General features: G+C 37.3%; 1 protein-coding gene across 2 annotated transcripts in view; it reads right to left on the reverse strand.

The window, feature by feature from the left end:
- Positions 1–7,213, reverse strand: part of CCNC (cyclin C) — a 32,335-nt gene extending 25,122 nt beyond the window's left edge. The window contains exon 1 of one of the 2 annotated variants that reach the window (XM_066254449.1): positions 6,454–7,213. In XM_066254449.1, the coding sequence (XP_066110546.1) occupies positions 6,454–6,716 (263 nt within the window). In that variant the 5' untranslated portion in view covers positions 6,717–7,213. The remainder of the gene's footprint in view (positions 1–6,453) is intronic. The other variant, XM_066254443.1, reaches the window with a different exon arrangement.
- Positions 7,214–14,844: the final 7,631 nt, after the last annotated feature.

Raw genomic sequence — 14,844 nt, forward strand, 5'->3', positions numbered from 1 at the left:
TGCTTTGGTCACTCAGAATGTACTGGAAGTCTTTTTGTCATTTTATTATTCAGCATCCTTTTAAATTGCTGTACAGCGCTATAGCTGAATCATTATTTCGTTAATCCCATTGATAAGCATGTAGTTTATTTTTCAACCATTACAAGTAATAGTTTCATTACTATCTTTGCAATTCATCCTTGTATATTTGATTAATAACATATTTGGAATAATTTTGTAGAAGTACAACTGATGGGGCAGTTTTGCTGGTAACTCAAGATATAAATTGTCAGTTTAAGCTCCATAAGTCACACAATTTCCACTTCTATTAACAGTACATGGTTTTTTAAAGATTTGATTTTTTTTAGAGAGGAGAGGAGAGGGAGAGAGAAAGGAAGACAGGGAAGCAGCAATTTGTAGTAGTTGCTTCTCTTATGTGCCTTGACCAGGCAAGCCCAGGGTTTCAAATGGGCGACCTCAGCATTCTAGGTCCATGCTTTATCTGCTGCACCACCATAGGTCAGGTCTACATGGGTATGTTTTAAAGTATTTAACCCTATGGTTATTGACAATCTTTTAAATACTTTACAACTTATAGACAAATTAGTGTCTTACTATCTTGGTTTTAAGTGTACATCTGAGATGAAATATTTTCCATGTCTTTATTGGCCTAATATAGTTTTTGTACATTATAATTCTAATATGTCCATTCTTCTAATGAGATAGTCATCTTTTTAAAGATATTCTGATCTACGGTTTGTATATTACAGATAATCATTTGTCTTATCCAATATGCTACAAACATTTCCCATGTTTAGCATATCTCCATTTATTTGTATACAGAAATCTGAATCACTTATATACTGAAATCTACCCATATTTTACTTGAACTTTATGCTTGTTATGCATAAGGCCTTCCCTGACAAAATAATAACCTATATATGTATTTACTCATATTTCCTAATATCCTTAAGGGTCTTTCCTTTGATCTGTGATCCATCTGGAATTTGTTTTGGTACAGTGTAGAGATCCAGCTAAACGTTTGTCAACGGTCATCCAAATGTCACCAAAGTATTTTCTAATGTATAATTTTATTATTGTATTTGTATCTTCTTTATAATTTCCTATTTTTAATTTTTCTTTTTTCTATGCCAGGCTATTTTAAAATATATAAAAGTAAACAATTAAAATCTGGTATGAAAAATACCCCTCCTTGATACTGTTGTTCTTCAGAAAATTTCTGGCTATTCTAATTATTGCTCTAATAGCTGAATGTTACGTCCCAAGAAAAGAAATTCATTCAAAATTTCCTTTGGAATTGCATTAAATTTAAATATTAATACAAATAGAAATAACTCTACAATGCTAGAATTCAAACTCTATTTATTGAAATTTTTATGTTCTACTTTAGAATTTAAAATTTTTCTTCCTGTAGGTCCTGTACATTTATTTTTGAATATTCCCTATTTTTTGTTGCTATTGTAAATTAAATTTTTCTATCATTCACTTAATAGAAAACTTTCTACTTCAATATTTTATAAATTGTGATGTTATTAAACCTTTATTTCCAATAATTTTTCAATTAACTGAATTTTCTAATTTTATCTCCACATATTGATACTTTCATCCTTTTTGTATCTCTATCAATTGCATTAAATAGTAAATTCAAAACTGTTTATAAAGCACAGTAATTTTTCTAATGTTTCATTATTAAATATCTCTTGTTGATACTTTGTTTTTATCAGGTTAAGAAAACATGCTATTTTCCCTGGCTGGATACCTCAGTTGGTTAGAGCACCTTAGTGAAGCAGAGGTTAACAATTCAGATTCCTGGTCAGGGCATATACGGGAACAAATCGATGTCTCTGTCTCTCTCATTCTCTTCCTTCCTCCCTCTAAAAAATCAATATAAATAAATAAGTAAAACAAAACAAGAAAACATCCTATTTCTTTTAGTAAGAGCGTTAGTCAAGAATAGATGTTGAGCCTGACCTGTGGTGATGCAGTAGATAAAGCATCGACCTGGAATGCTGAGTCTGCCAGTTCAGAACTCTGGGATTGCCCGGTCAAGGCACATCTGAGAACTATGGCCTGATGCTTCCAGCTCCTCTCCTCTACCACACCTTTCTCTCTCTCTAGTATCAACAGTAATAGTAATAATAAAATAGATGTTGAATTTTATTAGATGTCTCTTTGATACCGTCATTGTCTATTAACAGATTTCCTAATATTAACTATATTACTGTAATAAAAATCATTCATTTTTATACTTTTAATGTAATGTTGGACTCCATTTGTTAATATTTCATGATGCCTACATCAATATTCAAAAGTGAGACTGTTTTTAGTGATAGCTTTGCTATATTTTACCAGTGTTGTAGCTTCATTAAAAACAAAACTTGAAAATACGTGAACAGGACCAAATTCAATAGCAGATCCTCTTGAAAGTGAGAAAAAAATTTATCCAAGAAATAATGTGGGCCTGAGCAGTTTTTAAGGAGTAGCTCTTTTTATAAATGTTTTGATATTTAAATTTATTGCCATGGAAATAATCCAAATGTACATCTGAGTTTATTTTTCTTATTCCTAATTTTGTATCAGTGTATTATCCCTTTTTGCCCAATTCAACTAGTAGTAGCTCAGTCTGTTTTGGTTTTCCCTTCCAAAGAACTAGTTCTTACATAATTTCTATTTTTTTTCCTTTAATAGATTAACATCAGTGTTACTTTTATTGTTTCAATTTTTCCCCCAGGTGTATTTCCTTTTCAATATTTTTATTTGTATGTTTTCTCAATTATGCAGGATATTAATTTTCTTATAAATTTTACTTTGTCTACAAATATATATGTATATATGGTCTACCGGAAAGTTCTGTCCATTTCTATCACAAGTTTCGACACGTAAGCACGTTTATTTGGCGCATGTGTGCTTCTCTATTTTTATCACTTAATGTATACATGCTGGTGTAGCAAATTAAAAGTTGATTCACGTTAGTCTTATGTGTGAAGCGATAGTGTACCCATGGCTACTGATAAAGTTCAATTACACCACTGTATTTTGGTAACTTGTCAAAAAATTGCAGAACTAGGCTGGGAAATTCTGTCGCATCCACCATATTTCCCGTACTTAGAACCCTCCGACAATCAGTTGTTTTTGTCCTTACAAAATTTTTTGAAGGGCAAAAAATTCAAAAATGAAGAAGATATCAAACAAGCACTGGTTCAACTTTTCGCATCAAAAGATAAAACATTTTTCAAAAATGGGATATACAAATTGTCCTCGCGCTGGCAAGAAATCATTAATAATGGCAATTATATTACTTAATAAAGTTTATTGACGGTAAGAAAAATTTGTATTTTTATTCCAAAACGGACAGAACTTTCTGGTAGACCTTATATATCTATATCTTGACCTCATTGTTATTCCTTGATATTATAGAACTATTTTCCCCTCTTTGACACAATAAAGTATCCAAAGTTGGTTTTATACTTTTAATTTTTGTTTCCTGTTCATTAATTCATTCAGTCTGCCAGCCAGTTTTTAGTGTCCTCATTTGATTGCATCATGATCAAAGAATATGTTGTTCTAATACAACTTTCTGGAAAATATCATGCTCTGTTGCAGATTTATCATTAATTTCATCTCCACATTCATTTTACGTTTTTTTAAAAAAACAAACTTCAGCCTGACCAGGCAGTGGCGCAGTGGATAGAGCGTCGAACTGGGATGCTGAAGGACCCAGGTTTGAGACCTCGAGGTCGCCAGCTTGAGCATGGGTTCATCTGGTTTGAGCAAAAGCTCACCAGCTTGGACCCAAGGTCGCTGGCTCGAGCAAGGGGTTACTCAGTCTGCTGAAGGCCAGCAGTCAAGGCACATATGAGAAAGCAATCAATGAACAACTAAGGTGTTGCAAGGCGCAACAAATAACTAATGATTGATGCCTCTCATCTCTCTGTTCCTGTCTGTCCTTGTCTATCCCTCTCTCTGACTCTCTCTCTCTCTGTCTCTGTAAAAAAATAAAATAAATAAAAATTATATAAAAAAATTTTTCAAAGATTTAAAAGTTTTCCATCATAGTACATAGCATGTAGTATAAACCAAGACGACACATAAATACTACATTTCACCAAATTTAAGATGACATTGATTTTGAGTCACCATTATTTTATGTGCTACTAGGAAAAAATGCCTCACTGAAATGTTAAAATGTGCACCTTAAAGCCATAAAATACAGCATATTTCAATGGGGAGAGATAGACAGAAACAACAATCTGTTCCTGTATGTGCCCTGACAAGTGATGGAACCCTTAACCTTTGCATACAGATGCCAGGTTCTAACCATTGGTCAGGGCTATTTTGTGTGTGTTTTTTTAGAATGGTCTTGTGTTTCATACTTGTTGCCTTTTGGGCAAGGGACTGCATGATTCTTAAAGAACCAGAGTAAACCTAACCAGGCAGTGGCAAAGTGGATAGAGCTTCGGAATGGGATGCAGAGGACCCAGATTCGAAGCCCTGAGGTCATGGGCTTGAGCACAGCTCACCAGCTTGAACCCAAGGTTGCAGGTTTGAGCAAGGGGCCACTCTGTCTGCCGTAGCCCCCAGTCAAGGCACATATAAGAAAGCAATCAAACCTGACCAGGTGGTGGCGCAGTGGATAGAGCATTGGACTGGGATGTGGAGGACCCAGGTTCGAGACCCTGAGGTTGCTAGCTTGAGCGTGGGTTCATCTGGTTTGAGCAAGGCTCACCAGCTTGAGCCCAAGGTCGCTGGCTCCAGCAAGAAGGATCACTCTGTCTACTGGAGCCCCCGGGAAAAGCAATCAATGAACAACTAAGGAACTGCAATGAAGAATTGATGTTTCTCATCTCTCTCCCTCCTGTCTGTCTGTCCCTATCTGTCACCCTCTCTGACTCTTTGTCTCTGTCACCACACACACAAAAAAAAACCCACAAAAATAATCAATGAACTAAGGTGCCACAACAAAGAATTGATGCTTCTCAGCTCTCTCCCTTCCTGTCTGTCTCTATCATACATACACACAAAATAAAGAATCAGAGTAAGGCAAAGTGTCCTCTTTCACCAGGACTATTCTAATTGGGAAGCAAGGACAATTTCAAAAAAGCACAATTAATGTTACAATAGTTTGATATTTGAGAAGTGGAAAAAAAAACAGAATTATTTTTATAAATTAGATCCAGCCCCTGTTTTGATAAGCATTCTCACTATAGCATAATGCTTATCAATAGGGAAGCATGATCTTTTTTTTAAAGTTGAAAAGTCTATAAACTCCTAGAAACAGCTAGCTAGTTACCTGTCAATTCTCTCACCTTCATTTCAAGTTTGTCATAATACCTTTCTCACTTTCTGAATTTTGTATTTTAATTTTACCCAAGCAAATATTTCAGTGAGTTTACAGTGAAAATAAAAATAGCAGAACTAAAGCTTCTGTAGCATTTCATCGACACGGAATTACTCTACAGCAAGAGGAAAACCTGCTTTTCTGAAAATAGACTTCCAAGCCTATTGTTTCTCCCCCCCCCCCCCCATAAAGGGCTAAAAAAAGAAGGAACAATCGAACCATCTTTTTCACAAAATCAAAAACTAAATTACAATTACTAATGCTCTCTGGACATTAAAAATTATTTATACTAAGATATCTTTTTATCAGGTTGGATTCATCTTTCAACAGTACAGTCTAGTCCAAGTACAATTAGTCCCATCACCCACCTTCCTGACTAGTTAAACAAATGCATTCAGGGAAAAATGTTTTTAATATTACTCTAGCTCTTCCATGGTTACTAACAGAAACAAAAACTTATTCATGAAAAAGGTTAAAGAAATCGGCGTTACTGAAAAAATACACTGTTAAAATAAAAGGCACTGACTAATGGCATGGATAAATTTTTAGAGCACCTGCCTTATATTTTACTAACATAAAACTCCCTGTAGACATAAAGTAGAGGTAGAAAGCGGTTAGTGAGAAGAAATAAGCCTCACTCCCTCCACTCGAAATAATTTGAAATCTACTTAAGACAGGAGGTGAATGACAAAGGAATATGATACCCACCCACTGACGAGATCCCAAGCAAAAAGTGAACCACAGCTGTCCCGAAGAGCCAGCGTCACAGTTCTGAACTATGTCACGCTTCCCATACCTGACCCCACGCCACCCCCTTTCCAGGCCTCGCTAAACCAAGAAGCCGAAATTAAACTCTCGAACCTTTCTACCTCGGAGACTGAACCCCCTTCCCCCATCCTTCCCGCTCACAGATCCCTTCCTCTCGAAACCCGGCCGAAAGGCGGGGAGAGGGGAGTTGCCAGAGAAAGACGCGTCCCGCTTCCAGCCGCCGCCGCCTCCCGGAGACTCCGTGGCGTTCGGGACAGGGGTTGGGAACCAGGCCAAGGGGAGTCGCAGGCCCCGTCCTCGCCGACCCCCAAGAGCCAGCCCCGGCGAGAAGACGGAAGATCACTTACTAATGGGAGCTCTGCCAAAAGTTCCCTGCCATGAAATACAGCTTGCCCTGATAAAAAAGCACCAGCCGGCGAAGCGGCTCGCGGAGCGACCATAGACCCAGCCCGCCCGGTAACCGCGCTCTTCGATTTGATCTGCTCGGTCCGCTCCGCGGCGGCGACGGTAAGAGGAAGAGGATGGCACCCTTCTCTTTTTGACGCCGGCCTGCAACACTCTCCTGTGTATACCGGTTCCTAAGGATAAAAGTTCCGGGCCGCCCCGCCATAGGAAAGGAAGCTGGCTGGGAGGAAACAGCCTGGGACGCTTTGAGATAGTGGATAGGAATTGGTGCTCACGAAAGCTCGCGGCGGTCGAGAAGCTCTCGCGAGCGCTTACTGCCGGTTCAGGCCTAGACCCTGCGCCGCTTGGACTTCTGGGGGCAGTAACCATACGTTGAGTGGGAGTGTAATGCTTTTTTGGTTTTGTTATTCATCTTACAGTCCTCCAAAGCAGCACAGTGGCGTGTTGTATTAAAGGTTTTCCGACTTTAATTCTTTCTCTTGCAATTGGGAAGAGAAATAAGAGTTTATTTTGGCTTCAAGGACCTACCAGAATTTACTGGCACCAAGTGGAGTACCTTCTTAAGGGAGTTATGTTGGAGTGAAGCGGCAGCATCATTCTGTTTCCTTTAAATGCTAGGAAACCACTAGTTTTGCAGAACAATATTTGCATATGTGTGTATAAATATATCTATAGTGTATTCTCATATATGTACTAAATAGAAACAGCCAAAATGCGTTAAATTTTGCAAGATGAAATAATCCGATTCTCATTTCTATTATCATTGTGACACTTTAGTTATTGTAAAACTTTCCCCAAAAAAATGGATACACGTGAAAGTTGTTCATAGATAACCACTGTTCTGAGATAGTTTGAAAAAGTATTTTTCACTCTGGGTGAAGACCAATTAGGGTGTGGTGAAATTGAATATAATAAGCATTTTCCTAAATGAAATAAAAAAAACAGGTATGTTAGAAATTGCAAGGATATTATTTAAATTTTTCATTCAGTTATATATGAATGAATGTACAATGTTGAGATGTGAAATACCATATGATTTCACTTATATGTGGAATCTAAAGAACAAAATAGAAAAAACTCATAGATAACTGAGAACAAATGAATGGTTGTGAGAGGGGGTTGGGTGAAAAAGGTGAAGGGATTAAGAAGGAAAAATTGGTAGTTACAGAATAGTTACTTGGATGTAAAGTACAGCATAGGGAATAGAGTTAATATTGTTATAACTGTATATGGTGCCAGGTGGTTACTGGAAATAACTGGGGAGAAATTTTGTAAAGTATATGATTGTCAAACCATTATGCTGTACACCTGAAACTAATACAAAATAATACTGACTGTAAACTGTAATTGAAAAATAAAATTTAAATTACAAAAGAGGTATAAAATGCATCTTAATAGTTTAACATAAAAGTATTTTATATCACATATTACTCTCATAAAGTCCCATGAAGTCTGATGTGGATTAGATTGCTCTCCTTGATGGTTGTTCTCTAGATCTTCAAGGATCTAGTGTTTCCATCTTTCTACTACTCTATCTTGTCTCTTTGCCTCCATGTTGGGCAGATAAAATATATTATGCTCACTTTGTTAAAGATGGTGCTGCCCACGTGGAAGCCCGTCACCCAGGTGATGGTATTGGTTGCCCTGCTTGCTTGGGATGGGCGTGATTATATTAATGTGTGTTGGGGGCAGGCAGTGGGCAGGCTTTGGGACTAAGCCTTTCCCACCCTTTTTGATGTGGGGTGGTGCACTCTCATGAGGAATCCCATTATGCCTCAGATAAGTGACTTTGTATCAGAGACTTCCTTGTTTGTATATTGGATTAAAGGTTTTGGTTTCTATACTATAAAGTGGGGCAGACCGGGAGCTTGCTCTCTCTTGGTTCCTGAGATTAGCATTAGAGGAGAGAGCAGAGAGGAGAGCAGAGAAAGGCCACAGGGAGGAGATGAGAGAAGCAGCCAAGATGGCAGAGTGCTGAGGGAGAAGCCAATTTGTGCAGTTTGTGCAGAGAGAAGAAGATGGGGAACAGAGGTGAATGGGGCTGGTGAGCTAGAAACTGATTCTAGGAAACTTGGATAAGTCTTTGTGACTCGCTTTGTGAGCGCTAAATGAGTGGGTTTTGAAGCCCAGTGTGTGTTTTTACTCTCCGGGTGCAAGCTAGGATTAAAGGTAATGACCCACCAGTTCCTGGCTCCATTGTTTCATTACCATCTGTCCGAATCCTATGAGAACCTGCATGTGAATGGCCACAATGGCGGCTCCTGGCCTTACACTCCAGTCTTAAAAATCCTTTTAGAAAGAGTCCCTTAATCAGTGTGAAGAGACTTGAACTAGAAACACGATCATCACTTCCTCCCTTCCCATTGACCAGAATAGGCTCGTCTTTCTATTGATAATTTAACTGCAAGGGAAGCTGAGAAATGTAGGGAGCCTGTGGTATATTTAATGAACACTACTTTCTGCTACACTGCAGGTTACACTCAAAAAAAGTTTGAAAGGCAGTAGCTTGAGAAACACCAGACCCAAAGCTACTTCACATTGGTTTGGAATTTCTTCAACTCTCTCAGAGGTTGCCAGCTAAAAATTGAAGATACTGTGACAAATTAGTCCTGTTAAATGTTTTGTTCTGTGTTCCCCAATTACACTGTTTCTACATCTAGGCTAGTATTGTTTCATACCTAATTCTGCACTCTTCCCACAAAACTGTGAGCTGCTTCATCCTTTTTTTTTTACGCTATTAATTCATGATCTAACAGGCACAGCAGATTCCAGTAGTTGTGGGGAGGAGTGTTTAAAGAAAAACAATATGACATTTTGAATACACAATTAGGTAAAAATGTATTTAGAATGCAAAAAGAAATTGTAAATTACTAGAACCTTAATATGTAGGTCTCTTCCTTCTGTGAAGTCTCTTAGGAAATTTACCAAAAATACTAAGTAGAAATGCTTCCTGCCTGCAACCTGGTTTCTGCTTCACACCCAGAACTCCAAATACTCAGCAGCTCCCAGTGCTGCAGGGGCTGGCTGCAAAAGTCAGACGCCTGAAGCTTAGGCTTCATTAGTTTCAGAATAAATAATCTTTGAAGGTACCCTATAAAGGTTGGTTTAATTAAATAACTTGAGCTAAAAGCTAACTTCATTTAAAGATATCTGATGTAAAAGCAATTTACAAAAGCTGGGGTTTTGTTGTTGTTGTTTTTATTTTTTTACAGAGACAGAGAGTCTGAGAGAGGGATAGACAGGGACAGACAAGAACGGAGAGAGATGAGAAGCATCAATCATTAGTTTTTCATTGCGCGTTGCAACACCTTAATTGTTCATTGATTACTTTCTCATATGTGCCTTGACCGCGGGCTTTCAGCAGACCGAGTAACCCCTGGCTGGAACCAGCGACCTTGGGTTCAAGCTGGTGGGCTTTTTGCTCAAACCGGATGAGCCCACGCTCAAGCTGGGTCTCGAACCTGGGTCCTCTGCATCCCAGTTCGATGCTCTATCTACTGCGCCACCGCCTGGTCAGGCTATAAAAGCTGTTAAAATGCCTAGTAATCCCAGTTTACCTGGAATCAAAAGATGATGGTCCATATAGTTTTGCTTCATTTTATTAACTATATATCTTTTGTTTTTATTTTCTTTATAGTTTTAAGAATATTGTTTCTCAGTCCTTACTACCTACATAATTTAAACTTACTGGAATCAATCTTGTTCCTTTTAATTTTTCATTTACTTTTGTGCTTTCCAAATAAGAATATAAATTCTTGATACTAATGTTGATTCCCCTATGATAAAAAGAAAAAAAGCATTTGCCCTTTTTATTATAATACTTTCTCCAGCAGCATAAGTACCATTTTTCAGAAACAAAAGCCTAGAAATTTAGTGCCTTTATCAAGCCCCCTTAGCTAATTAGTGGCAAGAACAGCTAGAATCCATTTGTGATTTGCAATGAAATGAGCTTTTCACCCAACTATTCAGCTTCAATTGAATTATAATGACTAAACTACTGTTAACAAACACATTATTCCAGGTTTGAGGTAAGTTTCTCCTCCCAAACACTATTAATGAAGACTATCTTCTCACTTTTAATTAAACTATTATTTTAATTTGCTTTGGTACTAACAGTCATTATTGTGAAAATATTCTTTCCTTTATCTAATCATTTACTGTACATCCTTTATTTAAATTCCTAAATACCTATGTTTATTGAAGATGACTAAACCTCTAAAATTTCTGGTAAAGTGTTAGTTAGGAACTCAATCTCTAAACTAGATTGATCAGGTTCGCATAATAGATTTGCCACTTCCAGTAACTGTCTTGGTCAGCTCAGACTACTGTAGCAGAATACCATAGTTTGGATGGCTTAAACAACAGACATTTATTTCTCACAGTTCTAGAGACTGAGAGGTCTAAGATCAAAGTGTCATCCCTGTTTCTGGCACCTGGTGCTTCAGTTTCTGGTAAAAACCATCTTTCTTCTTGCTGAGTCCTCACATATCAGAAAGAGAATAAAGAACTAATTCCATCATGTAGCCCCACCTTCATGATCTCATCTAAATCTAACTAACTCCCCCCTCCAAATATCATCACATTGGGGTATTAGGGCTTCAGCATATGAATTGGCAGGCACATACATTCCATCTATAACAATAAAATTGGTCATGCTACTTAACCACTCTGAACCCCAGTTCAGAGTTAATAATAATATTTAACAGTTTTTCATCTGTAAAACAGGAATAATTGTAGTTCCTAAGTCATGGTGAGATTTAAATAAGCTTTAAATGAAATTAAAATAATGCCTATTACATGGTAAGAGCTCAATAACTCTTTTCTTTTACTCTTAGCTTTTATTATTTAAAACAAATTTAGATTCTACCATCTGGACAAGAAAGAATTCTGTTTCCACAGATAAGGAATATAGTGCTGCCTTGATACAAACAAAGATGTACTCTACTATGATGCTTTGTCCTAGCCCTTTGTACTTTATTGCATTTGTACTCCACAGGACACAATAGTAAAATATGTTGATTTATAATGTGCCAGTGTGCTCATGCCATTAGGCATTTGTTCTGCCCTGTACACTTCTAGATCTGGAAGCTCCAGTTTGAGGGGTTCTGGAGTTCACTTTCTCCTTTCAGTTAGTCTGGAGTGGCCTTTGAAAGAGCACAATGTATCAATATGAAACCTTAGAGCTGCAGCCCAGTATTCTTATTGTCTGAATATTCCAAAGACCAAGAAATGTCTCATTCTCAAAAAGCTTCCCTAAAACAAAGAAGTGTCAAAAAGTTAGAAAAAACCATATTCAGTCAAGGTGATTCAGCTGGGGAAGACTGTCTGGATTGCAACTAAAAGTTTACACCAAGTTGTATTATTTTGCAATAAGTAGAAAATATTTAAGGAAGGGAAATTTATGGAGCAGATAAATGGAAGTCAGAAAGGTTAAATTTTGCAGGGTGTATACATGAGTTTTCATTGCTGCTATAACAAATTACCATAAACTTAGTGTCTTAAAACAACACAAATTTATAATCATGCAGTTCTGGAGGTCAGAAGTCCTCACTGGGCTAAAATCAAAGTGTCATCAGGGCTGTGTTCCTTCCTAAAGGATATGGAGAATATTTTCTTGCTTTTTCCACCTTCTAGAGGCTGCTCACAGTCCTTGGCTCATGCCTCTCTTTCTTTCATTTTCAAAATCAATAATGGCCAATTGACTCTGACATAGCATCATTCTTATACTTACTCTTCTGACTCTTCTTTCCATATTTAAAGTATTCTTATGATTACTTATTTGAGCCCACTTGGATAATGTAGCATAATCTAATTTTAAATTTAACTGATTACGAATCTTAATCCCATCTGCAACCTTGATTCCATTTGCTATGCAATCTAACATACAGAGATTCTGGGGATTAGGGTATCTTTGGATGGGAGTATTATTCTGACTTTTGCTGTTATTTCAGATTGTTCAGTGGTGCTGGCTCATAGACAAGTATCTAACTAAGCTCTTCAGCAGATATATTCTTAGAATAGCAGTGGATGCATCAGAGTATTATAATTTGATAAAACTAACTCCTACTGATCTAAATTATGTATTTACCAAGCAATCTTCCAATAATAATTCATTTTTCCACATGGATTTGTCTATAGAAATATGATGCTTTGAGCAATGAACAAAAGCATCTGGTCAATTTGGCAATTATTATTATCCTTATAAGTGAACTTATATAGATTTAAAAATTTTTTTTTTAATTTTATTTTATTTATTCATTTTAGAGAGGAGAGAGAAAGGAAGAGAGAGAGAGGAGAGAGAGACAGAGAGAGAAGGTGGGGAGGAGCTGGAAGCATCAACTCCCATATGTGCCTTGACCAGGCAAGCCCAGGGTTTCGAACCGGCGATCTCAGCATTTCCAGGTGGACACCTTATCCACTGCGCCACCACAGGTCAGGCAAATTTTTTTATTATATTGATTTTAGAGAGAGGAAGGGAAAGAGACAGAAACATTAATCTGTTTCTGTATGTGCATTGACCACGGGTTGAACTGGGAAACCCTGCATATCAGGACAATGCTCTACCCAGCCAGGCTATCCGGCCAGGCTATATTGGGTTTTTAATATAAGGGCTTTTGTGGGCTTGATCATTGTGTGCCTTAAACCTAAGAGGCTTAGTAAGCTGGCAGCCCAGTTTTCTGAGTCTGCAAAAAGGAAGATAAATCTTTGGACCTTGAGAAAGTCCTTCTGTCTCAGTGTTTTTCCAAATGATTAAAATCTGACGTTAATATACTTTTTCTCTTCAAACTGAAAAAGAATGGATCTCACCATATGGCTATGAATTAAATGTTCTCCTAACTTCTTCCATGACATCTGTATCCCTGAAACATTGGCAAATGCTCTTTTCTTTTTACTTTTTTTTCTTTTTTTGTGAGACAGAGAAAGAGACAGACAGACAGACAGGAAGGAAGGAAGAGAGATGAGAAGGATCAATTCTTTGCAGCAGCTCCTTAGTTGTTCATTGATTGCTTTCTCATATATGCCTTGACAGGGGGTGGGGGGGTTGGAAGTGGCTCCAGCTGAGGCAGTGACCTTGGGCTTCAAGCCAGTGACCTTGTGGGCTCAAGCTAGCGACCATAGGGTCATGTCTATGATCCCATGCTCAAGTTAGCAACCCCGCATTCAAGCCAGATGAGCCCGCGCTCAAACCAGTGACCTCTAGGTTTCAACCTGGGTCCTCTGCATCGCAGGCGCATGATCTATCCACTGCACCACTGCCTGGTCAGGCTCTTTTTACTTATTCTTATTTCAAATCTGTATGCACATCTCTTTTCATTGTGATTCACTTTATTGAACTTCACAGATGTTTCCATTTTACAAATAAAAGATAAGACCCTCCACCAGCAAAAAATCACAGCTTTCTTTATTGTGATACCTGCTTTATTGTGGTGATCTCTGAAGCCAAATCTGCAATATCTCTGAGGTTTGCCTGTATTTTATTTATTTTATTGATGCAATCATTTCATTCCTAGAACTGATCTACCTAAAATGGCTAAAATATGCCTGTATTTTAATTAGACTCTTTTAGTTGCTTAAATTACTTCCAGATATTTACAGTTCATTATAAAAAGAAAATGGATAAACAGTAGAAATTGTAACTAGAAACTATCCAGAATTGAGGTATGCTTCTCTCTGGTGTGCTCTTTGTTTTCCTGTTCATAGCCAGTCCAAACTGTTTCTCCACTCTGTTTACTTCATAGTTTCTGCTCACTTAAACTTAGTTTGTATGTTTTTTAGAATTTCTGTATATCATGAACTTTTAGCCTCACTTCCACTTTACTATAGTCTGTGCTCATTTCTTTTGCTCACTTGTATATATATATAGCTAGCTAGCTAGCTAGATGATAGATAGATAGATAGATGACAGGTAGATAGATAGATAGATAGATAGATGACAGGTAGATAGATAGATAGATAGATAGATAGATAGATAGATAGACAAAAAATATTTGTCTGAGGACCCACACACCTAGAGATAGCCCTGATTAGAATTACTATTATTGGCTTAGAGTGATGGCCCTTAATCTTGACTGTACTTTAGAATTACTTGGGTTCCTTCTAAAAAATTCTATTTCACAAACTACTACCAGACCAAGTCTCTTCTATAGAATACACATATATAGATATTTATATGCCTGCATTCTTATTGAGATATGATCAAAGAGAAAAAAATGTAGATAAATATGCATTAAGACATTAAAACGATAATGGGATTAGTTGGATAGATAGAACAAGGCCACTGCTAGGTTGTGGTATCTTGGGAAAAAATTTTTGTGGGGTTTATTTCTTTTTTT

Source organism: Saccopteryx bilineata, chromosome 1 (genome assembly GCF_036850765.1).
Source record: "Saccopteryx bilineata isolate mSacBil1 chromosome 1, mSacBil1_pri_phased_curated, whole genome shotgun sequence".
Classification (NCBI taxonomy): Eukaryota; Metazoa; Chordata; class Mammalia; order Chiroptera; family Emballonuridae; genus Saccopteryx; species Saccopteryx bilineata.